The sequence below is a fragment of the Uranotaenia lowii genome, chromosome 3 (genome assembly GCF_029784155.1).
Source record: "Uranotaenia lowii strain MFRU-FL chromosome 3, ASM2978415v1, whole genome shotgun sequence".
Taxonomy (NCBI): Eukaryota; Metazoa; Arthropoda; class Insecta; order Diptera; family Culicidae; genus Uranotaenia; species Uranotaenia lowii.
This window is the reverse complement of record NC_073693.1, coordinates 84,552,192-84,577,631: the sequence shown is the minus strand read 5'-3', so window position 1 is coordinate 84,577,631 and position 25,440 is coordinate 84,552,192. Positions and strand designations below refer to the sequence as shown.

Here is a 25,440-nt window from a genome sequence, read left to right as displayed (position 1 = left end):
GCTCAAATAGAAAAAAAAACTAAACCTATATTTTTTTTATTATTTGCGCCTTCAAATTAGCCAAAACTAGCACTTTTATCTTGCCACCTCGGAAAAATGTGAACTTTCTTGCCTTGTTTAATTATTCTTTTCTTTGTATAAAAACCTCACTCCGCTCCGTTTTCACCTAAATGTTGGCTGGCATTGGAAACGCGCCTACTTTGTTGGGCACAAGAAAGGTTGCATGCAAGCCATCATGCAAGTTAGCTCGAGGTTCAAAAATATTGAAATTCAAATCTTCCACAAGTTGTTTTTCCCTTACTCGTATTTGTTGAACAAATCTATGAATATTTGAGAAGAATGACAGCTTGCTGTTAAATTCCTTGAAAAAAAAAATCTATGAACATAGCAAAAAAATTAATAAATTTGTATAGGTACCTACGATAAAACCTTCATTTTTTTAATATTTTAACTATTTCTCAATGGATCTATTATTTGAAATTTTCCCAAATTATTTAGTGGTTGTTCAAGTGATTTCAGTTCTTTTAGCTTAGATAAAAAAAAACACCTTTTTTGATAAACTTCGACTCTATTTTTTTATAATTCTCGCTCTTCTTATAAATCAAATACACAAACATAATACACATTTACACCGACATGTTCATTCTTTGAAACAAAATAGTTAGTTCTTTTTCGGCCACAAATCATTGCAATAAAGTAACAAAGCAACGTTGCGATACTCGCAAACTGGAAAACGATAGCAATAGAGATTATCGGCCTTGGAGGGCAACGTGCCCTCCTCATGCCGGATACATCTATTCAAGAATATTTTGAATTACAGTTTTCACTATGAAACAAAAACAAACTAAATCTCACTCTAAATTGAAAGTATTGTAAGTTGTATAAGGATTTGAAAAACACAAACATCTAAAACATTCACGTCAGGCAATGAACCACCTTTTGTTACCTTTTTTTTTTTTGCTTTTTCCTTAAATGTGTGCCAATTCAATTCGTATATGGGTGGTTGGTTAAGTAATAAATGCTCCTCATCTTGTCGTTCGTGATAGTACGACCTTGATTAAGAATAAAAACAAATCAAACTTTTTACCATATACGACGCTTTTCAGTTCTACCAAATAGTTTGCTGCGAATTCCACTCAGTTCCGTTTTTTCCAAATAGTCTTTCATTAATGCTAAATATTTTCGAATGTTTTATTTATATTACACCGGAATTGCCCCAATCATATCAACACTAAATGTACTGTTTTGTTTTACTCTTTTGTCTGCCTTTCGTCTCTAAGATTACTATGCGTCCCTAGCTGTGGGTTGCTGGTACAATTCGTGGAACAGCAGCAGCATTACCCAAACCGTTCGGATTCGGTTAGCTCTCGTCCCACGCTGAAGCTGGTGCCCAAATGCTACTGCACCTCGATCGAAAGATAATTCCGTTTCCGAAATTTTTAACAGGACTGGGTGGTCGTGGGTCTACTTAAAATGATCGCACGTTTCCTACTAGTAGAACTTTTTGGCCTGGGCATCTCTGCTGTCCCTGAAAAAAGATAAGACAGTTAATATTTCGAACGTTTTTCTGATTGTTTTAGAGGTGGGTGTTAAGACATTGTTTTCGTTCATACTTTTTTATAAAATTAATCCAATTTGAAGCATGAATATACAACACAAATTAAACGATTTTTTTTTTTAAATATGCCTGTTGGGATGTTGGGAATTTGTCGTTTTTATTTCACCATGAGCGCTTACTCGTGTTCAGCCTTTTGTCCTTTAGTTTCTTTATCCTACTTTTATCTTATAGGTACCTACATGAATTTAATATGTTGCGATTTTAGTTTCTTAACACTAAACATACCGACACTTTGTATATACCTATTCATACCGCGAGCGGTCAAATGACGGCAAACACCGTTTTCGCTAAAACTCCCTTATTTCTCAACCGATTTCTACCAAATTTATAGTTTTGAAAAGCTTATAATTCGACTCAAATATGTTTCTCAGATATTTTTCAGGTACAATCGATAACTTTAAAGTTATTTACAGTACAAGAAAAATTTTATGAAAATACATGCTTCAGGGAAAAGGTTGTAAATCAGTTATTAACGGCTCGAAAAAAATTTCACTTAGTGCCTGAGAAAGCTGAAGTTAGAAGCTATATGTTGCACATATGGAACATTTTTTTAAAAATTTTCTAAGATCATGGCCACAAAAAATGTAAAAAAGTTGTGTAAAACCCGTACTTTTCAATCAATCAACCGCCAAAGCTGTTCCTGTTACAGTAGAAAATTTTTAAAAAGTGAATTGAAAAGTAGACGCAATTTGTCACATTTTGGCATCTTCAGATTTTGTAAAATACGAAATACATAATTTATGACGAATTTTCAAAGGTAGCTGTTTTTCGAACATTTCATCAATTCGGATTTTTGATACAATTCCTACACCTAAATTCAGCTTTGCACTGGATTTTGAGTATGTTATCGTAAGGTTTAGGCAAAAAAATTATATGCAAAAGAAAGCTAATTTCATACCGGTTCTAGTGGTGTAACTACATTGACGGTGCGATGCTTGACAAAAATATAATAAATATATTTCTGAAAGTAAAACCAGAAAATTTGAGCGAATGCTCGTTTGTTTTTTCGTTTCCTTTCATCCGTCTTCGTGTGCAAAATGACTTTGAGATATTACCACCCACTGCGCCCGTCTGCCAAGCAAGAATTTGTGCTGACTTCTCAAAATTCAGAAACTAGTTCACTGTTTTATTTATCATATTTTTGCCAAGCACTATACCGCCAATGCAGTTACACCACTAGAACCGGTATGAAATAAGCTTTCTTTTGCACATAGTTTTATTGCCTAAAACTTACGTCAACGTACTCAAAAACCAGTGCAAAGCTGAATTTAGGTGTAGGAATTGTCTCAGAAAATCCAAATTGATAAAAAGTTCGAAAAACAGCTACCTTTGAAAAGTCGTCATAAATTATGTATTTCGTATTTCAAAAATCTAAAGATGCCAAAATGTGATAAATTACGTCTACTTTTCAATTCATTTTTTCAAAATTTTCTACTGTAACAGGAACAGCTTTGGCGGTTGATTGATTGAAAAGTACGGGTTTTACACAACTTTTTTACATTTTTTGTGGCCATGATCTTAAGAAAAATTTGATAAAAATTTCCGTATGTGCAACATATAGCTTCTAACTTCAGCTTTCTCATGCACTAAGTGAAATTTTTTTCAAGCACTGATGAACAGATTTATAGCAATTTTCCTGAAGCATGTTTTTTCATAAAAAAATTCTTGGACTTAACATAACTTCAAAATAATTTATTGTAGCTGAAAATTGTCTGAGAAACATATTTGAGTCACATTATAGGCTTTTCAAAACTATAAATTTTAAAGAAATCGGTTGAGAAACAAGAAAGTTTTAGCGAAAACAGTGTAAACCGTCATTTGACCGCTCGCGGTATGAATAGGTATACCACATGCGTTATTCAAAAACCACAACACTTAGAAAAATTTTAAAAGCGGAAAAATACTTGCATTTTGAAAATAAAAATAGTCCTGTCGTTAAATTTGCGAAAAATAAATTATATAAGGCGTAATCATCATTCAAAGTTCAAAAACCGTCATTTGACCGCCTCCGGTACGTTTAGTGTTAAACATGTTTATGAGCTAATACACGGTTTCAAGATTATGGGTTCTCCAGCAGAACATGTCGAGTTCAAAACTTAATGGTTGTCATGTCTTTACGTTACCAAGAGCTTATACTTGGATTCGGGATTTTTTTTTTCAATTTGGTAAATATACTACCTTATCTTGTGTTCAAATAAGATATCTTTGGTTCAAACCAAGTTTTCCTTGCTTAGGCACCAGCGTGCTTTATCGTAGTTAACTCAGATTATGTGCAGCTTATATTCAGGTCCAGTAATGGTTTCTTTAAACGATACCTACACCGAAAAAAAAATCATGGTAACCGTTACCATATCCGAGGGTAAATTTAAAAATAAAAACAGATGGATTTTTTTTGAGTACGTTTTTGTTTATCTTGAACAAAAGATTGGTTAAAATTACCATGTGAACGTGTTATGGTGCGTTATGGCAGAATGACGGTCGATTTTACTATGCCATGGTATTTAAGACAAAATTATGGTAATTTATCCATGCATTCAATGAAATAATTTATTTTTTTAAAATACTGGTTTATTTTTATTCATTACTGTTACTATCCCCGTTATTTTTTTTCACATATATTATTATTGTCATTAACGCTGGATCAGGAAATGCCAAAACCAAACTTGATGAAGGTTCCTTCGACATTTCGTTTCCGGTGTTCCGCGGTTGTCCCAAGATTTTATTTTGGTCTTCTCGAATCATCATCGTGCGCTAAAAATATATAGAAAAAGTTAAATATTGTGCAGAAATACTAACAAAATTTACTTACTCTTGAACATTTTATAAACTGTTGAAATTAGCGCCCGTTGATGGCTCTGCTTTTTTTTCCAGATTGTAATGGCCTTCTGCGGATAAATAAAACATGATATCTTTTGTATACATCACACACCGAAACACTTTACCTTTAATATCGCGAAACATAGCACAAAATCAATATTGTTTCCAAAGTTTTTAACAATAAATTAAAATTCAAAGCCATTTAAATGGCAAGGAGGCAACAAAGTGCAGGATGACACAACTAATTGAAAGTATTTTGGCTATCGACAACCATGGTACAATGTACCACAGTATTGTCACGATAACCAAAATTTTATTTTCGAATGCACAAAACGTTCCGCATGGTAAAATTAAACCTCTTTTTTATGTAGGTTTACCACATTTTCTTTTGGCCCGTATGGTAGCATTAACAAAAAGATCGTCAAAATAACCAAAATTTCATTTTTATCAACAAATTTTGTGCATGGTAATATTAAACCTCTTTTTTCATTAAGGTTTACCATATTTTTTCTGCTCCGCATGGTAAAATTAACCAAAAAGTGGTCAAAATAACTAAAACTTTATTTATATCGACAATATCAACGTATGGTAAAATTAAACATTTTTATTCATTTTGGAATACCATGATTTTTCTTTCAGTGTACCTAAAGGGTTATAATCGGTTTCAAGATTTTATCATCCCTGAGCCTTATCTTAAGCTAATTCTTGGGTTCATGATTTTGGTTACATTTTAAGTGTTTTTAAAAACTTGTTCTTACCTATAAATGTTGTATCCAATAACCAGCAGCAAATGAACGACAATCGTAGCCAGGAATATCGTCGTTCCAACGCAGTTTTGTGTCGGACATTGAACCTGACCTTGAGCGTTGGGTTGTTGAAGCCTTAAAATTGAAAAAAACATTGTTAACAACCACTCGACGGTTAAAATTCAAACCCAAAACCTACTTATGCGACACTCCTGCAACACCTTGTTTGACCTGGTTCAAGCCATCACGCATTTCGGAGACCAACTGCTGCATATCGTAGCTTCCACCCTGAATCTGTGCCGTCGGTGCCCGAGCCTGATTGGTCAGAATGCTATCCGTACGGGCGTGAACTTCTCCGATGATGGATCTTATTTCACGAATCGTCTGAACCATAAGGTTCTGATTCTGGAGCAGAGCATCGACCTCATTACGCTGTATTCCACCGGAAGCGCCAAGTTGAGGAACACCCTGTTGCGGTTGCTGTTGCACCTGTGGCGGAGGCATACCCTGTCCAGCTTGCACCGAAAGCAATCCCAGAGTACGTTCCTGACGACCGATAACTTCATCTAACTTGCTGTGTAACGCACGCAGCTGATCATGCGTAGCCGTCTGCGCTTCCCAGATTTGTCGCAACTCACGGGCATTGTAATCCTCGAACCAGTTATCCATCTCATCCTTTTCTTCAGGATGTTCTTTTCGGTATTCTTCCTTCTGTAGTTCCAATTTCTTCTGATAGTCTTGGTATTCCTGGGTCAGCTTGGCCTGATCTTGATCTGGAGCAGGTTCTTCCTTCACCTGGCCAGGAATATGCAGCGACGTGGTCAAGAAATGGAAAACATCATGATCATCGGCAAGACCTCCGGTAGCTGCTGACAATCCGAAATGACCGTTCTTCGGCAGCACAACATTCTCGGCCCGGAAGCACATCTCGTAGTCCTGATCGTTATTGGTCATTCCGTTGTGGAACAGCACAGTCAAAATGTTGTTGTAGTATTCAATCTTGGCACGCGTAGGGAATGGCTTGTTGCGGAAGTCTCGCAAACAACCCGACAACAGTTGAGTGGATCCATCACTGCAAAAATAATTAATTATAAATCTTTTTTACCTCAATTAATATTTAAACCAAGCTTACTTCTGATGATCGAACTTCTTGGTTCCGTCGTTCAACACCGCCGAAATGTACGGGTTGTTATGCTTATTGTCGTTATCGAACGAATCGAAGAAGATACCCAAACCGACCCAGCGATCCGAGGAACCGAAAACATCCCCAGCGTAGTCGCCTTTTTCGGTTGTGTACCAGAATGCAAGCCCATCGGCACCGATACGGCCCCGGCCGGACACCCGGAAGACGATGTCCACCTCCCACCAGTCGAAGTTGGTTTTCTGCTTGGTCCAGATGGCACCCTTTTGGCTGCGCAGCGACGGCGCTATCCGAACGTTTTCGGAACTAGCGATGGCATCTGGCAAGGGATGGGAAATTTTAGTTTAGTATTTTATGGCGAGTTATGATTTGAAGAAGTTGTATTATTTCAAGGAAAACAGTGACAAAGATGTTCAGCTAGCGGTCAAATTTTCAATTACAATCAACATGCAGATGGTTTTGAAAGTCAGCTTTGTACTGATTTTATACCGAAAACAACTTCTTTGTTTCATAACTTTACTTCCACGGTAGATTTAAAAAAAATTCTCGTATTCCGTATTCCTCGGAGAAATATCACAAAATAAAATGGAAATGGTTTAATGAAAGTTCGAGCAAAAAAATTAAATATCAGAATGTTTGCCTCAGATTAACATTTTGAACCCAATTTTCTTTGCATTTTTGGGTAGGGGGGAGATGTGTAGCCGATAATTGCGAGCGCGACACTCTCTCGGTCGATAGGCCGTTCCGAGTCGATATGCTCTCTCTATCATCCTAACTACATGCCATAGTTGCCACATGTACAGATTTATCTAGACAGGTACAGATTTTCGAGCTCATTTTTGGTACAGAATCTGTACGTACAGATGACAGATTTTCAAAATTTGGTATAGATTTGTACAGATTTTTTACTTTTAAAAACTTAATAAAATTTCTATATTTGGCTTTCATCCAGTTTATAGAAAATAAGTCAAAAGTTAGCCTTTATTATTCTGACGATAGGAGTTCCTTTTTGGGAAGGTCACGATCAGGGTTGGCATAATTCAACGGTCAACGGTAAAATGGTCCTTCAAACTCATTTGACTGTTCTTTAACGACCAGTCACTTCGTTTGCCAGTCATTCATTCCCCAGTCATTTGAAGCTAAAATAATAACCTAGTCAAGCAATCGCATTTCAATGACCGATGACGAAAAAGAAACGCATTTATTATTATTGTTACTCCTGCCAGCAAGCTCATTTTCAGTTTTTTATTGCTATTGTTGCTCTCTGCCAGCAAGTCGTTCAATTAGTTGTACCTGCCGGCAGCAGCCGATCGAGGATGTGTAGGAGCTTCGCCAGTCGCATGACGGAGAAATGTTGATTGTGTCGTGCTTTATCCGTCATGCGAGTAGTGAGGCTCCGTCAATTGAGTAAGGTGCCGGTCGTTTGATGAAAAAAAAAACTAGTCGGGTCAAGCGTGACGGGCGAAATTTACCAACCCTGGTCACGATGGAACAATTAGATTTCCAAATTTGCTACAAATAATTAAATATCTGATTATAATCCCCCACTCGTTCTCAGTGGTTGAGCGCATTTTCTCGCAAGTAAATACCAATAAAACCAAAGTTCTTAATCGTCGGAGTGTTGACATATTGGACGCTATCCTTAGAAGGAAAAGTCATTTAAGATTTACAAGCGGGTCGAAAAGTGTCGTATTCAATATGACGCTCAAAAATTGTTTTAATAAAACTATGTATAAACATCATGAACATTCCCAAGTAACACCGATTGTTTTGTAAGACTCTTATGAGCTTGAGCTTGAGCTTGAGCTTAGATAAACCGTACATTTCAGTAGTTGCTACTCCGTGATTGACGAGAACCATCAAAATTGCACATAGATCCAAATAAATGGGGCTTGGGATTAGCTTACCATTTTCTGTGTGCACGTTTCGAAGGTTCCTTATCTTATATGGTCAATAACGGCGCCGGCCACGTCCTTACAGTTCATCGGGGAAAGGGAAGGATTGTTAGTTCGACTTCCGTTGCTACTAGAGACCGAATACACCTCTAAATCTCCACGGTCGTCACAGGAAGGGTGGTTTGTTAGTGGGGAGGGTAAATAAGATCTGGATTCCCTTTGGGAAGGGATGTGATCAAAGCAAAGTTAAAAATCGTCGCGTCGCACACTATCGAGTCCTAACGTGGCATTGTCATACCCGTGCAATGTTCTTAGCACCGGTGCAACTCACCGAATTTTACCGCGCGCTTATAACGAGAAGAGCAAAACATCCTAACGTGCATTGGCATACACATTTAGCACCGATGCGATTCACCGAATTTTATCACGAGTAAAAACGTTCTAACGCATTATGCAAACGGGGAGAAGAAGAGAAATAAAAAAACGAACGGAATTTAACCGCATTGGAAAATTTTTATATTGAAATCATCATACACGTACAAAACACTTTTATCGCGCGCTGTAAACCACGAGAAAATATGTCCAAACGCGGCTTTGCAATGTACGTACGAAATAAAACGCGGAAAAATTATCCATCATCAAACGCTGTACAAGCCTTCGATTTCACGGCGGATAAGCGTTCTACGTACCTAACAATTCACTTCTAACAACTAACTGCCGAACTTAATATCTCTCAAAATCGTAGCAAGAAAATTTAATCTGTCAGATTCACATATTTTAAGCAATTAATTAATAATATGGTTCGAGTTTGAATTGAAATGAAAAAAAAAAATACTTATCTTAGTATCCAGTTGTAAGACTTTCCTTAACTTCTGTGGGCAACGGTATCGGGTGAAAATACGCCACTCGTCGTCATCAAAAAGCCATAAGGATCATCAAATTTTCATGAACTGGCAGCACAAAAATATTGAGCTTTCTTCAAAAGCGCTGTAGATGCGCCATCTCCATTTGAAATTGATGAGTTTTCGGAAACCCATAACAGCGCCATCTCGGGAAGAAAATCTCTTGAGAAAAAAAAGGCCTAACAGCGCCATCTTATATCAAAAAATTACTAGCTACTTTTCTAAAGGCTTTTCGAACTGCGGCCATTTTCGCTTCTCACAAAGAAAACAAATCATACACATATTAAAACATAAATTGCGCTTCACAGATAACACTTTTCACTGGAACTTCACAACTCTTCTGAACACAATATCTTCAAAAATAGCTCCAACAAATAAAACTCAACGAAAAACAATAACTTCACCGTAAAATCAACCTTTTTTCTTCCTCTTGTGGGAAGTAACGCCATCAACACAGGGTCGGAAATCAACTCCTCCCGATTGTTTTGTAAGACTCTTATGAAACCTAAACTTATTATAGAAGCCTGCTATAAAACTTTAAATGTTACTCGGGATTAGGAAGTCTTTGTTTTGAAAAATATTTTTTAATGTCAGTTTTTTAAAAGGATAAAATATAAATGAATAAATGAGTTTCACAAAATGTGATTAACTAAAAAACTGTTTTATGTGCAATAAAGCATCTATTTTTTTTTTAATTAAAAATAAGGAAACAAAATCTTTACACATCAACACATTGAATGCAGAACTTTGTTTTCTTCGGTACAGATTTTGGTAGATTTTTGAGTTTTCGGTACAGATAAAAAAGATTTTTTCGATGAGCGGTACAGATTTGAATGTGGCAACATTGCTACATGCATACATACGATCTCACGACGGCTGAGCTGCTGTCGTGCCGTGCGTGAGCGGTCGTCAGCAGCGTTACCACATATACAGATTTTTCTGTATACAATCATAGTGATTCCTTATATGATTGAATTGAATGCATTTGAGAAGTGCATGTTCGGTGGTAAAATTCGTGTTGCATAGTTCGCACAATTTAGTGTCTCGAATTTTCATCACTCCTAAATAATAGGGTGAATAGTCATGGCCACTTAGTAAACGATTCAAAGTGCGAATTTGAATGTTGCTTAGTTCGATGTCCCAATACCAGGGTTTGGTAGAGAAATTTGATTGTAATTCATAAAATTTGATTCCTTTACTTTCATTGTGCACCATGTTCCTATACCATAAATTCGTGGATTCGAGTGATTCTGATTTGTATCTCATGTATGCATCATCGAGTCTCAGTTTGTTCTCGAGTAATATTGGTCCGTCTAATCCTTGTTTCGCTAGAACGTCTGCATGTTCATTTCCCTCTATTCCGACATGTGAGGGTATCCATTGGATTTTTACATTTTTTGTTGTAGCTAGTGAGCATATGTCGTGCGTGACTTGATCAAATTTTTTGTTTATTATGTCCCTTTTTAAAATTTTACAGGCTGACTGGGAATCGGTGAAAATTACAACTCCAGTTCCTTCTTCGTTGTGTATTTGTTCTAAAGCTACTCTTATAGCTAAAAGTTCTGCAGTTGCAATGTTAACATTATTTACTAAGGAAATGCTTATCTTTGTATCGGAAGAAGCGTCATAAATTCCAATGCCACATTTGTTCGTACTTTTAGAAGCATCAGTGTACCATTGGTCACGGTGACTATAATGGTTGTTTATCATTTCTTGGGCCAGTTTTTTCATAACAATTGGAGATGTTTCATTCTTTTTTATTCTTCACAGCAAAAAAATCTGAATCCTTAACAACACTGAAATTGAAAAACCTTTAATATTACATGACGTCGAACGCGATTTGTTGATGTAAATTTACAGATTGAAAAAAGTTGAATCCATAATAGCACTGAATTCGAAGGACATGAATATTACATGACACGGAATGCGATGATTTGATGTAAATTTCCATCATATATGATGTAAATAAAAAGAAGCATCACAAATGACGGAATTTTCAGTGCGAATTAAATATTACACGTCTTAAATATTTACATGTCTTCCAAATTTTACACGTCTGTTGAAATTCATAGACGTGTAATATTCAACTCGCTCTGAAAATTCCATCATATGTGTTGCTTCTTTTTCGTTACATCATATGTGATGTAATTTTACAAATGTTTTTGGTCATATACAATTCTTAACAACACTGAATAAGAAATTTCTTAAAATTACACGTCATGGAATGTGATGACGACATTGAATTTGTGTTTAATCAATATTACAAACACTGAACATGATAATGTCATTTAAAATTATGAACTGTCAAGAACAGGACCATAGACAAATGTAAACAAAGTGTCAAGTCAAGTCGTGCACCAAAGTTTAAGCAGTTTTCCCGCGAGTGAGGTTCCCGGAGATCTTCGTGAAGTAGGGATGCGGTTCCGGAAGCGGCTCCACGTAAATCAACTTAGGATCCGGGGAAGAAAGTAAAAGGGTGAAGTGAATCCTAATAAAAAAAATGTTTGCTAAAAAATGTTTGTCGCTAAGTAAAATAAATTAAATTAGTTATAAAAAGGTTTAATTTTTATGAAGAGATGAGAAAATTCCATTGTTGAATCATATAAACAAAAAATAAAACAAAATAAATTCCAATTGGAAAGTTTCCCTTTCAATATTCAGTGAGATTATAATTTACTTCATTTTTATTTTACACGTTGCAAAATTTTACATCATTTTTATTTTACACGTTGCAAAATTTCACTGGCGTGTAATTTCCAACTAGCACTGAAAATTCCGTCATATATGATGCTTCTTTTTATTTACATCTCATGTGATGTGATTTTACAGATTTTTTTCGTTGTGTGTTGAGCCAATCATTTGATCTTCTATCTCGACTCTTATTTCTATTTCTGGTTTTGTTTCTGTGTATATCGTTTGAAATTCTTGTATGTTTTTAATGTAAATTCTTTCTAGAAAAGTGTACTTTGCTTCACTTTGAACGTTGTCCAAATCTAAAGAGTGTAGTTGTTGTGCAATTAGATCGTTACGATGGATATGCAAGGCAATACGTTTTTTTGCTAAATAAGTGCGTTTGAATGTCAGCGGTTCTTCTCCAGCTATTGCTGCTAATGTGTTAACTGGTGTAGTTTTAGTACATCCTGTAGCAATTCTCAGACATTGTCTATTCGTTACTTCTAACATGTCACAATATTTCTTAGCTGTTCCTCCATAGATTACTGCGCCGTAATTCAAATAATTCCCGTACAAAGCTCTATGGTACAGCATCATCACTCTCGGTGTGCCACCATATCTTATACCACTGATTATTTTTAGCATGTTTTGTCTGTCCAACACATTTTGTTTCAGCATTTTAACATGTATACCGTATCTGAGTGCCTGATCAAGTGTTATACCTAAATATTTGTAGCTCCTCACTGTTTCAAGGGTTTCTCCTCCCATTCTTAAGTGGAGTTGTTTATCACTTTCTTTAAATAGCATTGCCTTTGTTTTTGAGCTATTAAGACGTAATCCTAACTCCGTAGCTTTTGCCATGAATCGGTTTATTTCAGATTGCATCTTGTTAATGGCCTTTTCTAAAGATTTTGCTTTGACAATTTTTAAAAAATCATCTGCAAACTGTAAAGTTGTTATATCTGGGTCGAGGTTTGTATTATGCAAAGAAGCTGTGTAAATATTGAATAAAACAGGTGACATAACATCGCCCTGTGGTACTCCAGTACAAATAGTTTGGCTGACAATTCCTTGATCGGTGTGAATGAGGGTTTTCCGGTTGTTTAAAAAGTTGTAGATCCATGTGCATGTATCTTCGTTGAAACCATCTTGTATCATGATATTGTATAATTTATCAATGTCGACTGTGTTAAAAGCATTTGAAAAATCAAAGAAGACACCAATTGTGGTATAGTTGGCTCTTCGTGCTGCTTTGATTAGGTTTGTTGCATACGTAATACAATGCTCAGTAGACATACCTTTGCGAAAACCAAAAGATAAATCTGGGATGACATTGTTCTTTTCACACGTTTGTTGGATGTCTACTAATACTGCTGCATTTAATATTTTTACAACGGTTGGTAAAAGCGCTATAGGTCGGCTGGAACTTATTTCATTTGGTGGTTTGTTGGGCTTTAATATAGGGATAATTTTTATTTCCTTTAGGTGATCGTCTAGAGTTGCTTTTTGCCACATTCCGTTTAGCAATTCTATTATTTTTGTAACTGATTGTAGATCTAAATTTTTTAATGCATTATAGTTTATATAGTCTGTACCTAGTGATGATGTTGGGGATTTGTTTCTTATGAAGTTTTTCCAATGTCGATAGGTTAATATGGATGTTCTTGTGTTGTTTGCTGGTGAGAGAGGTTCTCTGTAATTTGATGGGCCAAAGTTGCAGGTGAGAAACTGTGAAGCCATATCCTTGCTGGTGTTTATAGAATTGTTTTTAGGGTTGGTAACAGGGAGGAATTTTAATCGTCTAACGAGTTTCCAATTTTCATGTGAATTTCTAGGATCAATGGAGCTGGAGAGTTCTATCATTTTGTTTTTAATGTGTTCAAGTTTGGATTTCAAGAAAATAGCAGAAGATCTTTTCCAAAAAACTAGGTTTTCACTACTACAGCATTGATTGTAACTACGTAGTGCGTTTTGTTTTTGTTCATAGAGCTGTGACAACTCCGAGCTCCAGTAATATTTTGGTGTATGTTTGCTTATTTTTTTGTGTTTTTAAGTTATATTTTGGGAAAGTTTAGACAGATCTTTCAAGTCCTCGAATTCCCAGTGCTCAACCTGTGCCATTTCCTCCGATATTTTTTGTTTATCGTTGTAGTATTTTTGTTTACGGTTTATCCTTAAATCCAGACAAATCTCAATAAATAGGTGTCCACTTCCTCCGAAATTTTTATCAACAACTTTCCATTGAACCACATTAAATAAATTAAGAGAACACAATGTTAAATCTATAGCACTAGATCTTTGATTGGAAACTGGAGGAATGTAAGTTACAGCTCCATTGTTCAATAGTAATAAATTAGCTCCTATTATGGCATCATGTACAATTGTCCCTTTACCGTTTGACTCTTGGCATCCCCATATTACATTATGGCTGTTAAAGTCACCTCCTACTACTACTTTACCGAATCTAGCTGTTTCGTTAAAGAGTGTTGTTATGGCTGTTTCTAAATTATCGTTTGATATTCTTGGGTTCACATAGACGACAACTAGTGCCAGATCTAATTTAGGTATGAATATTCCGAGCGTTTCAAAATCGTCTGTTGTTTGTAATTGAATGTTGTCAAATTTAAATTCCTCCTTCAAGAATATTGCTACTCCTCCATACCCGTCAGCACGGGGTGCCAGATGTCGATGGTAGCCTTGAATATTCCATCGTAAAGTAGAAATCTGTTCTGGTTTGACCCAGATTTCCGAAAGCAATGCTGCATCATAATTTTGGGTATACAGTTCGTGTGTTAGTTCGTTTTTGTTTCGAAATAAACTTTGAATATTTGCCTGTAACACCTTGAAATCGCCGGTGAACATTATTTGTCTCCTGCAGATCCTAGCATTTTATTTAATTCACCCAAGATGCAAGCTGATATTTCTCCTCCTTTTGTGCCATGTGGTTTCATAATAGTTTCTAATTTCATGCTAATTGTTGAAATTATTTGTTTCAGTTCTTCTTGTGATTGTTTTTTAATTGTTTCCTCAATTTCCTTTTTAAACCTCTCTAACTCTCCTGTTTTATACTTATTGAACATCCCTATGCCTCTTGTTTCCTCTTTTTCTTCTTCCATTTTACGTTTTTTGGCGAATTCGTTTTGATTTAATCCCAAAATACTGGCCACTCCTGGTACACTATCTGTTTCTACATTAAGTTTGTTTGGTTCTTTATTTTCTTTTTTAGATCTATTTCTCTTGTCGTTTGGATTCCACTCACTGCGCTTTGGCTGGAGTTGTTGTGGAAAACTACGCCCGCTAGCTGCAACTCTGGAGTATGATTCTGCAATTGTTGGAAAATCCTCTGTAGTCCTCAAAACGTCAAACATATTTTCAGTTGGAACCTCGTAGTACTGCCTTGCCTCCTGGTAAGTCATGCATTTCTTGGCCATTATTGCCTGTAAGTCGTTTTCTTTCTTCCATCTAGGACACACTCTGTCAGTCGTCTTATGATTAGAATTTGGACAGTACAAACATTTTAAAACGTTACAAGAATTTTCTGTCGAGTGTTCTACAGCACATGACATACATTTTTCAATCAACGCTTTACAATTTTTGGACAAGTGGTTATAACGAAGACATTTAAAACAGATTATCGGTTTTCTAATGTACGGTTGGACTTTGTGTATCACAGAATATATACTGATGTCATTTGGCAAAGTATTAGTACGGAAAACTACACCCATTTTATATGTGGGTTCCTTTTTCTTGTCTTTATAGCGATGCATTCGAAAAACGGAATCTATCTCTGCTTTGGCCTTGATAAAGTGTTTTACTTCTTCGTCTTTCATTTCAAGTGGTATACCAGAAATAACTCCTGTCACCGTGACGAACTGTTTCGGAATGTAAGATTTGAATCCCTGTAGATTTAGATTCTGGCAATTTGCCAATCTATTGGCATCTTTAATATTTCCTACGTACACTGTTACTTTATTTCTAGCTGTCTTCCTGATATCATCGATACATTTGTCAAAACCATTTTGGTGTAGCATTATCCCTATTTGTAATCTGTTAACAACTTTTCGTTTTTCTACATCTGTGTTCTCTACTATTACGCGATACGGACGGCAATCCCCATTTTGGTAATTGTAGTTTTTAAATGTTTTTCTACTTGCTGCGTCAACGTGATCCTTTCCTCTGCTGGTTGTTTCCATGTCTTCTTCCATCCTTTCTTGTCCTGGATTTAGTATAGGTTGATTGAGGTTAAGTACTGATGCTGCTCCGTCTGGAGCAGCATCCTCGCCACTCATCTTAGTACGGTCACTTATTTATCACAGAAGGTATACTTGTGAATTTATCGCTAAAATTATCACAGTTCTTCTTAATAATAATGACAATACAACAGTTTAAAATAGCCAAAAAATCCAAATTGTAAAAACGAGCATCCACACTCTTTCAATGTCTGTCTCTATGTTGATAGTTCTACGCAAGAATGTCACACTAGAGAAAATTCTATGAAAAATGCGACTTTTATCTAAAAATTGTCTTAAGATGAGTTCAAACTGTTGAATTTAATGTTATTCACTGAAAAGAACACTAAAATAGAGAACAGAGGAGGAGCGAGAAGCCTTGAGTGTTTTATTCAGAGAAATTTTCACAAAACACTTTTCGGCAGGCACTACTTACAGGATCCATACTCAACTATACATTTTTATAAATAAAGAGAAACGTATTTCTCAAATTACGGTTTAGCATGAGTTTTTGGGAAAAAAATATGTTGAAATGAATAAGTCGTAGCAAGCCGTAGTTATTAATGTAGTTTATGATGTTTCAATAAATTGTCATTCAGTTCTTAACATTCAACCGAACTAGTCGTTCTACTGATTAGCTCTCTACAACAGGTTATGGGCCTGTCTGCAAGTTTTCTAGAAGGTTGAAATGTCCACATCAAGATCGTCAAGAACCGTAGCTGCCGGAGGCGAAGTAGCTGGAACCTCGTACGTGGGATCAAGTCTTCCTGCTATCGAAAGGTTGACCGGAAGAGCAAATTGGTCGCCATGGAAGTTCGCAGCGAAGACATTTCTTTAGCTGGAAGGACTTTGGGGCGCAGTGAAGCCGAATCAAAAGCCGGACGGGACATTTGAAGACGTCGAGTTGGATGAATACGATGCTTTGATTGCCAACAAGACGTGGTCCCTTTCCGAACTTCCTCCTGGGCGGAAGGCAATCAAAACGAAGTGGGTATTCAAAACGAAACGGGACAGCGATGGGCGAGTGCAGCGGCACAAGGCGCGGCTTATCGTTAAAGGTTTTTCGCAGCGAAAGGGGGTGGACTACGAAGAGACCTACGCTCCTGTCGTTAGGTATAGTTCACTGCGATATCTCTTCGCCCTAGCCGCGAGGTACAATCTGGAACTCGACCAAATGGACGCCGTGACCGCGTTCCTCCAAGGGGACCTCCACGAGGAAATCTACATGGAGCAGCCGATGGGATTTACCGAAGGAAGGAAGGTGTGTAAGCTGAATAAAGCTCTGTACGGGCTTAAACAATCAAGCCGGGTGTGGAACCAGAAACTCGACGCAGCGCTGAAAAGGTTTGGCATGGTTTCGACGATGTATGATCCTTGCGTTTACGTGGATGTAGATGGCAATACACTTCTCATCGTTGCAATCTACGTTGACGACATTATCCTGTTGTCTAACGACCGGGCCAAAATGGACAAGCTGAAGAATCAACTGAGCAGCAGTTTTCGCATGAAGGACCTGGGTACTGCGAATCACTGTCTAGGCATCCGCATTCAAAGGACGACGGATGGAATTACACTGGACCAGGAAGCCTACGTGGAGTCGGTGCTCAAGAGGTTCGGCATGGTTAACAGCAAGCCCGTGAAAATCCCCATGAACACAAGCGAGAGGTTGTCGAACGAGATGAGCCCCAAAACCGAATAGGAATTGGCAGCCATGAAGGATGTTCCGTACCAAGAAGCAGTTGGGTGCCTCATGTATCTGGCACAGAGCACTCGACCAGATATTTTGTTTGCTGTTAACTGTCTGAGCCGGTTTAACAAGAATCCCGGACCGAAACACTGGATAGCGGTGAAGCACGTCATGCGTTATCTCCGAGGTACATCGAAGCATGGTTTGAGGTACATGCGCAAAGCAGATATCAACATCGTTGGCTACTGTGACGCTGACTGGGGATCCGATCCGGATGAGCGCAAGTCTACAAGCGGGTACGTATTCGTGGCGCAAGGAGGAGCGATATCTTGGTCGTGTAGGAAGCAGACGACTGTGGCCAGTTGGAAATGTTTTTTTTTTGGCAGACAACATTGTAAAATGATTAACTTGAACTGTTCACTACGAAAAAACTGTCGGTGAATTTTTAGTTTGAGAGAAAAATTGGAAATATAGCAGATATTTCAATCGCGTTTTTCTCGTTTGTACGTTTTTCCACATGGGAAAATCTTGCTTAGAACGGCAGAGTAGCTATCACCAAAAGTAAGTGTCCATTTCTAAATTAACTAAGCTTAATCAATTCGAAAATAATACAGATTGAAATAAGTAAAATTCAATTTTAAATTTTCAACCAAACTTAGTCTAAAGTTTGAACCGTATAAACTCAAATACTCGGAGTAAGAATGTTACTGCTTAATTTGACGTGAAACATGATCGTTTAAGAAAAACAAACATCGTATAAAAAAACATGTCTTATGTCTCAGGTCTCATGTCTCAGGTCTAAAGTCTCATATCTATGGTCTAAAGTCTCATATCTGAGGTCTAAAGTCTCATATCTCAGGCCTAAAGTCTCGTTTCTCAGGTCTAAGATCTCATGTCTCATGTATCTGGTCTTATGTGACAGGTCTCTGGTCTCAGGTCTCATGTTGCATGGATCTTGTCTCATGCCTGAGATCTCATGTCTCATGGCTCAGGTCTCAAATCTCATGTTTCAGGTCTCAGGTCTTATGTCTCAGGTTTTGTGTCTCAGTTCTCATGTCTCAAATCTCAGGTCTCAGTTCACATGGTCTCATGTCTTAGGTCTCATGTCTCACGTTCTTTGACTCACGTTCTAAGCCTCAAAGCTAAAATTTTCAAAATACAAACTTTTTAAATTCAACACGAAATGTTAAACAAAACTTGCTTTATAATCTTTTTCATGTGACTATAGTCACTTTATAAAGGCCAAACTCAACTTCACATAAGGAAGCAAGGTCGATAGCAACTTCGAATCTTACGTAAAATAAGTTTACGTTTTCTCTTATATCAAACAATAACCGGTTTCTTTCGTGCCAGACATAACAGCATTTAAGTTATATCAACAAAATGTACAAAACTTTCCTACCATTTTGAGTGATAAAAAGGTCAAATTGTACCAAGAATTCCAACCAGCCTTCGTCTGCAGAATTTCGTTTTTCCGAAACATGCTCAAGCTGACATTCTGGTTAAAATTTTCAAACTCAACCAGACACGACTAACCTTCTGACGTGTAACTCTTCGCGTTCGATTACCCTTTCTCCTTACGCACCCCAAGGTTCCTCCAACAGACAACTTTTGGCTATGTTCCCCGCTTTACGGATTGTATCGTTCCGAAAAATCAAGCTGTTAACAATGAAAATCGCTACTTACTTCCGCCGTATTCCCAGAACGGCACGGTTCCATCCTTCTGGGCCAGGTACGGGGGCTTGAAGCTGTATTTGTACTCGAACCTCCGGTGAACGAGATGGGGCGCATTTGCCGTCACGGTAACGGTCAGCAGTCCGAGAATGGCCGAAACCAGAACCACTGGCAGGAAGAACAGCCCGCTCGGAACGGCGGTGGACATTTTTTTCTCGGTGGAAAACGATACCAACTGCGGAAACGAACTGCGACCTGAACGAAGAACGGCTGAGGTGGCTGTTTTTTGTTGCTGCTTTTTGGGGATACACTTTTGGGGAAACAAGTTCGATCGAACACTGCTTTAGGAGTGCGGAGCTGTGAGAGTGTGGATGGACGAAACCGAGAGAGGAGAAAGTGTTTTGACAGATTGCTGACGTTTCGTCGACTGTTGACGTTTGTTGGTCGATTTTGCGATGTTATGGTGGGTCCGGCAAAGTGATCGAAATTTTTTGATATAAACTCTCACGGTATGTGATTTTTTTTAAAATAAAGCGTTCCGAAAGACTTACCGCTAAAAAAAAGTTAAGTATTAATGTACACTGAGCAAAATCGGGCTATAAACAGTATTGGGAATTCTAGTATTTTTGCACTACTAGAAAATCCAATACTTTTTATAAGTCAGCGCAAAATTTTGCGCATATAGTTTGGCGTCCCGATAAATTTTATAGGAATTTCCAATGAAAGTTATTCAATCGTAATTTGATAAAAATGATTATTCTAGACAATGAAATGAATGTTATCCGTTCTTCTATCGAATTTAAATTGATTTCTTAGGAAAAATGAAACATCTGGGCTTGTATAGCATTATATTTTATTAATCACTGAATCTATAAGTCGACCGTATTTTTACTAATAGACAGTATGTAGGGGGAAGTTTTCTACTACCGGACACTTAAGGTTTTTAAGCAATAACTTCAAAAATATTTTTTTGTAAATATTGGCTTTTCTACTGATTTGGAGAATATCAATATTATGATCACTTAACTATACAGGAAAAAAAATAATTTGCAACATATTCATGAGGTAAGAGAAATAATTTTATGTTAATTTTCACTCATTTCCAAAAGTGTTGTCTATGGCCGGACACTACGAATTACTTACGGATAACAACTCTTCACTGAATTCCGGCAGTTCGAGAACCAGATGTATGCTTTCAGAATGTGATTTTTACCTAAAAAGAAAAAAAACTCGGAATGAAAATATGAAAACGCAGGGGCAAAGTTGGTGCTACCTCCAAGGCCCTCATGACTGGAATCTGGGCCACGGATGCAATTCTGAATTCTAAAGATGCTGACTAATTAGTTGCTGTTTCTAACGCTGACTCCTCTGGTTCCGCCGTGATAAAAACAAATGTTCCACTTCGTCGTTTCAGAAGATTTTCAGGGATTATTTTTTTATTCTGGCTGTTATATTAAAAGGTTGATCGTCCTTTTTCTAAAATAAAAAAAAGTTCTTAGTTAATCAAAGCTTAACTTATCCTGTCACTATTTTACCAGGGCTGTGGGCTGTTGCATATGTTCACTCATGGGTTGGACAGATTAGATCATAATGAACACACTAGAACCAACATCAATTCCACTGTTCCATTGTGACCCGCCTGAGCCACTTCCGCCGCCTGGTGCGCTTCCGTTTTGGGAGAAGAAATGCTGATTCCGCGGCCGCGGCTGCTGCTGAGCTGGTTCACTTCTTGTGGTGAGGATGAAAAGGTAGATGCTGCTGCGTTGATGGTCTCTTCCATCGGAAAGCAGGTAGTGCTGCGATGGAACGCTTCCGGCGGATGTCCGATGTTATGCTGCTGTTGCCTCTGGTGGTGATGATGGCGTAGGCGGTATGATCGGTGGTAGCTGCATGGTGTCTGGATGTATCCGTCGCTGAGGAACTAGCAGACTGATGGTGTTTTCTTCCGCCAGAGTGATGTTTACTGCTGCTGTTGTTGATAAACTGCATGGTGCTGGTTGTTCTGTACCGGTGTTCATCCTGTTTGTAGATTCTGCTCAGGTGTTTGTCCGGCCGGATGGTGGAGTTTTCCCTTGCATCTGACGTACTTTGTTGAGCTGTACGGAGAGTAGAAAAAAATTTAAAATTTTCATTTACCAAAAATTTTTCTTTACTTACCTTCATCGCTTGTGTTAGGTGCTTTTATTTTTCATTTGTTTTATGGCCATTTATTGGTTTCCTGACCAAAGTAAATAGTTTTCTTCCGGAATCGTACGGGTCCACATATGTCTCGTGTTTTTTTTTCTACGACAGCAGCAGCCTAGACACACTACACTCAGATGCGCGATATTGAAGCTGGACCTCGAATATCTGGACAAATACTCAGGATCTAAATCCATCACAGCTGTTGCTGATGTTAGACACAAATTTGTGCTTTCCAAGCAGGCTGACAAGTGTGAGCCTGTTAATAAGGAACTTACAAATCGATCGAGTCGGTGCGAATTGTTAGTAAATTTATTAGGTATGCAAAATATAAAATCTATTTATAAATAAACATGTGAAAATTAATAGATTTTCTAATATATTTGATTAGGATTACTAGGCTCATCATATTCATTAGATTTTCCTATACTTTTTAGTATGTTTTTCATCAACAAAATACACTTGTAGAATTTATTGGATTTTCCAATAACTTGTACTGGATAAATCATTACTTTGTATTTGAGCAATTGACTTTGAAAATTATTGAAATGACCTAGTAAATTTTATTTCCCGATTTGGTTCAGTGTACCTACTAGATTGTCGAAAGTCTGTGTTTTGTTACCAGTTCACCAGCGACGTTTCTATAAAAATATTATTAGAATTCACAAACGGATCTAACTTAACCATGTATAACTGCAACAATCCACTGGAATAACCGTCGAACGACGTTAAACAGTTTGATGGACATATGGTCATTGTAACCGGTCCAAGAGTTCTCAGGCAAGAACTCGAATGTGGTGCGGACACCACACAGAGAAGAAGAAGAAGAAGAGAATCTTCTTTAGTAAGGTACACGCAGAAAAAAAAGAAGGGGGGTCGGTTCAACAAAACCTTTTGTTATTTTATTTCGTTTTTTCAATGCATATTTTTCAGTTGTTTTCATGAAAAAATCGATTGAAAATAATTACAAAATTTTGTTATTTTTGCACACTAATTTGTTATTACCTGAAATCAAAATTTGGTTTATTTTCAAACGAAAACCTAGTTTTTTTAAATAAACGTGTAGTTTAAAAAAATGGAAAAAAAAGAAAAAAAATATCGAGAAAATTGTGAGTGCTCTGACAAAAACACCAATGCGGAAACTGCCATTGACGGGGTAGGAGGCCAGCAGCAGGAGTGGATTTGTGGAGTTTCAACCTCCGAAGGAACCGGCAGGAATAGTTTGGAAGGTAAGTTATTTCTACCCTTGAAAATCTAATGCTTATCTACTAATCAGCATTTATTCAATTTCAGAACACGGCAGAACTTGAGTCCAATGAATGCAATCCTTGGGAGCCGATGGCGATGGTTCGGGTTCGGAAACCATGTCATTCATAAATATGGACTTTTATCAGCAGCAGCAACACCGGTTGGGCTGTTGGCCAGTGATTTTGGAGGAGATGCCGCTACTGCTGTTGCCTAACGAGGATGACTCGATTAAGAAAATTGTAGCATGTAGTAAGTTTTGAAATAAATTGATTAAAGAAAAATTGAATTATTAAAGAAAAAAGATCCGAAAATCAAAAAGTATTTACTCTGATTAATTTCAAATTATTTCAAATCATTAACTCCAATATTTTTCACCTGATCCTTGTAGAGAATAATGGAATAAAATAATAATAGTAAAATAAAAAATATAAATAATATAAATCTATGCGATAAAATTATATGAATATTTCATCAGTGTATGGTGCATAAGTCAGTTTTGTGAAGAGCAATGTGAAAAAAGAGAATTCTCTGCTTTTCGCCTGAAATAGATGAACTGGCTGGCATGTATGCAAAAAAAGAGAGAAAGAAATGAACTGATCGATCTTCAAGGGTGAAACAAAGGAGTAGTCTATTAACGAATCTTTTAGCGAACGGTTAGGTTTTACGTTTGTTCTTGAGTGTATAGTGTATCGGATTCAAAAAGAAAATTCACGACAATGGCGACAGTCGGTAAGAACCATTTTTCTAAAACATTTCATAGGCACTTGCGTAAAAAAAAATAATAGCGACCTGGTTCCGGGTAAGCCGGAGAACCTATGGTGACGCTTGTGTGGAAAAAAGTAGCGACCCGGTTCCGGTTACTCCGGAGGACCTGAGGTGACGCTTGTGTACAAAAAAAAAGAGAGAAGCAGCGACCCGGTTCCGGTCACTCCGGAGAACCTGAGGTGACGCTTGTTTAGAGAAATAAATAGCGATCAGGTTCCGGTTTATCCGGAGAACCAGAGGTAACGCCTGTGTACAAAAAAAATAGTAGCGACCCGGTTTCGGCTTATCCGAAGAACTTGAGGTGACGCCTATCCCGAATACGAAAATATTGTTACATAACGGTTCCTGTAGTAGTTATAAAACGATTAGAGACAGCGTAAAAAAACGTTTAGAAAATGATATCTGAAACAATAAAAAACATTCCACTTATCTTGAATTCCAAAACGACGGTCTGTTGAATATGGCGTTAAGTTATGTTACTGTTTAAAACTATTAAAACCTATATATGGAGACACTGTTCTAGGAACAGTTAGGGTATGGTTTATAAAACGCTTATGAATAACGTTTTCAGCGCATTGCACTGTTTCTAGAATGAACATGTGTAGGCATATTTTAAACGATTTATCATACCGTTAACCGAACTGTTACGGAAATAGGTATACGAACCGTTTGAATTAAGATTACTGTATTTTTTATGGCCTCATATAACATAAACATTGAAAAAAACTATAAGATTCTATCGTAAAACTGCTAAGAGACGATAACCTCAAAGCTTTTTTCTACCCTCACCCACACATAGATGAAAATATTTTGGGGATTTTCGGATTTTCATTATTTTATAAATTCAATCTTTCAACTCATCTTCATTGAAATTTTATTAGATACTTACACAGGGGTGAAAAGCGTAAGCAAAATTTTCCGTAGCTCCAGCGCTACGGCATGCAGGGAAGCCACCGAAAGCCTGGTGAACGGTTTAGCCGGCGGACCAGGACCCTGGAAATAACCTAATCATTCCGAGTGCGCCGTTCTCACGCAACATAACGTTGCTGCTGTACGGAAACCGCTGCCTTATTTGTGGGAGATGAAATTCAGGCGCTAGAATAGAAATAAAATTATTTATTAGAAGGTGCATTTAGTTTTTTGTTAAATTGAGCAATAAGAAGAACAAAACACAAATTTTCACCTACCTGAAAAGCGCACGAATTTCAGTAAGCAGAAAATCCAATTCCCGGTGTTGCTGCCGCAACTGAGTAAGCCCAGCTCGGAACGGACCACAGTGGGCATCACAACACCGGGAGTCCTGAAACCGAATCCGGTAAATTACCGTAAAGATAAGTTTTAAAAAAACGCGACGAGCTTCCAATTTTTCGGCGCAAGAAGTAAACAACCGGACAAAAACGACCAGGGATGCCAAATGCACTGAACTTAAACAATTTAGAAAATGTTAAACATTTAAGTCAACTAAATTAAATGTTGTTTCGTAGTAAATTATAATAAATTCATTCATCATTCATTCATTAGCAAAACTATTACACAAAATCGATGATTTTATGTCACCTGATTGCATGTTTTCTAGCCTAAATTAAAAAATAACCATAGTTCTCGTATTCGTCTTAAAAAACGATTGCTGGCGAAAACAGTAGTAATTGTTGTTTTTACACCATCGAAACTTCAAGCTCTACCCCTAAAGCGGGCCACTGACTACACAACATTTGTACAAATGCGATGTAATTCGATGAAATTTTGTCGCTGTGAACACGATTTGCATCGTGTATGGCACTGCTTGAATGACCGCGCAAACGGTTTGAATAAAATCGTTCGGGATCGAAATATTTTGTACAAACGACTCTCTGTGGCATGGTGT

The 25,440-nt window shown here is 37.3% G+C and overlaps 1 protein-coding gene and 2 long non-coding RNA genes across 4 annotated transcripts; all 3 read right to left on the bottom strand.

Annotated features, from left to right (window-relative positions):
- Positions 1–548: 548 nt before the first annotated feature.
- LOC129755838 (protein ERGIC-53) lies at positions 549–19,738 on the bottom strand. Of its 2 annotated transcripts, XM_055752523.1 has the most exons (6): positions 19,395–19,738; positions 6,314–6,641; positions 5,381–6,253; positions 5,194–5,316; positions 4,428–4,503; positions 4,223–4,369 (listed from the first exon to the last, which is right to left on the bottom strand). In XM_055752523.1, the coding sequence occupies exons 1-5, from the start codon at positions 19,588–19,590 to the stop codon at positions 4,455–4,457; spliced, it is 1,569 nt and encodes a 522-aa protein (XP_055608498.1). In that variant the 5' UTR covers positions 19,591–19,738; the 3' UTR covers positions 4,223–4,369; positions 4,428–4,454. The 2 variants fall into 2 exon arrangements, with proteins under 2 accessions (XP_055608499.1, XP_055608498.1); XM_055752524.1 differs by lacking the exons at positions 4,223–4,369; positions 4,428–4,503 and adding an exon at positions 549–1,528 and having other exon boundaries at positions 19,395–19,737.
- Positions 19,739–20,250: 512 nt separating this feature from the next.
- Positions 20,251–21,994, bottom strand: LOC129755556 (uncharacterized). Its single transcript, XR_008739282.1, has 4 exons — positions 21,540–21,994; positions 20,918–21,478; positions 20,656–20,858; positions 20,251–20,595 (listed from the first exon to the last, which is right to left on the bottom strand). It is a non-coding gene; the product is annotated as an uncharacterized LOC129755556 (long non-coding RNA).
- A 2,432-nt stretch (positions 21,995–24,426) lies between these two features.
- Positions 24,427–24,967, bottom strand: LOC129755555 (uncharacterized). Its single transcript, XR_008739281.1, has 2 exons — positions 24,764–24,967; positions 24,427–24,671 (listed from the first exon to the last, which is right to left on the bottom strand). It is a non-coding gene; the product is annotated as an uncharacterized LOC129755555 (long non-coding RNA).
- Between the last annotated feature and the right edge of the window lie 473 nt (positions 24,968–25,440).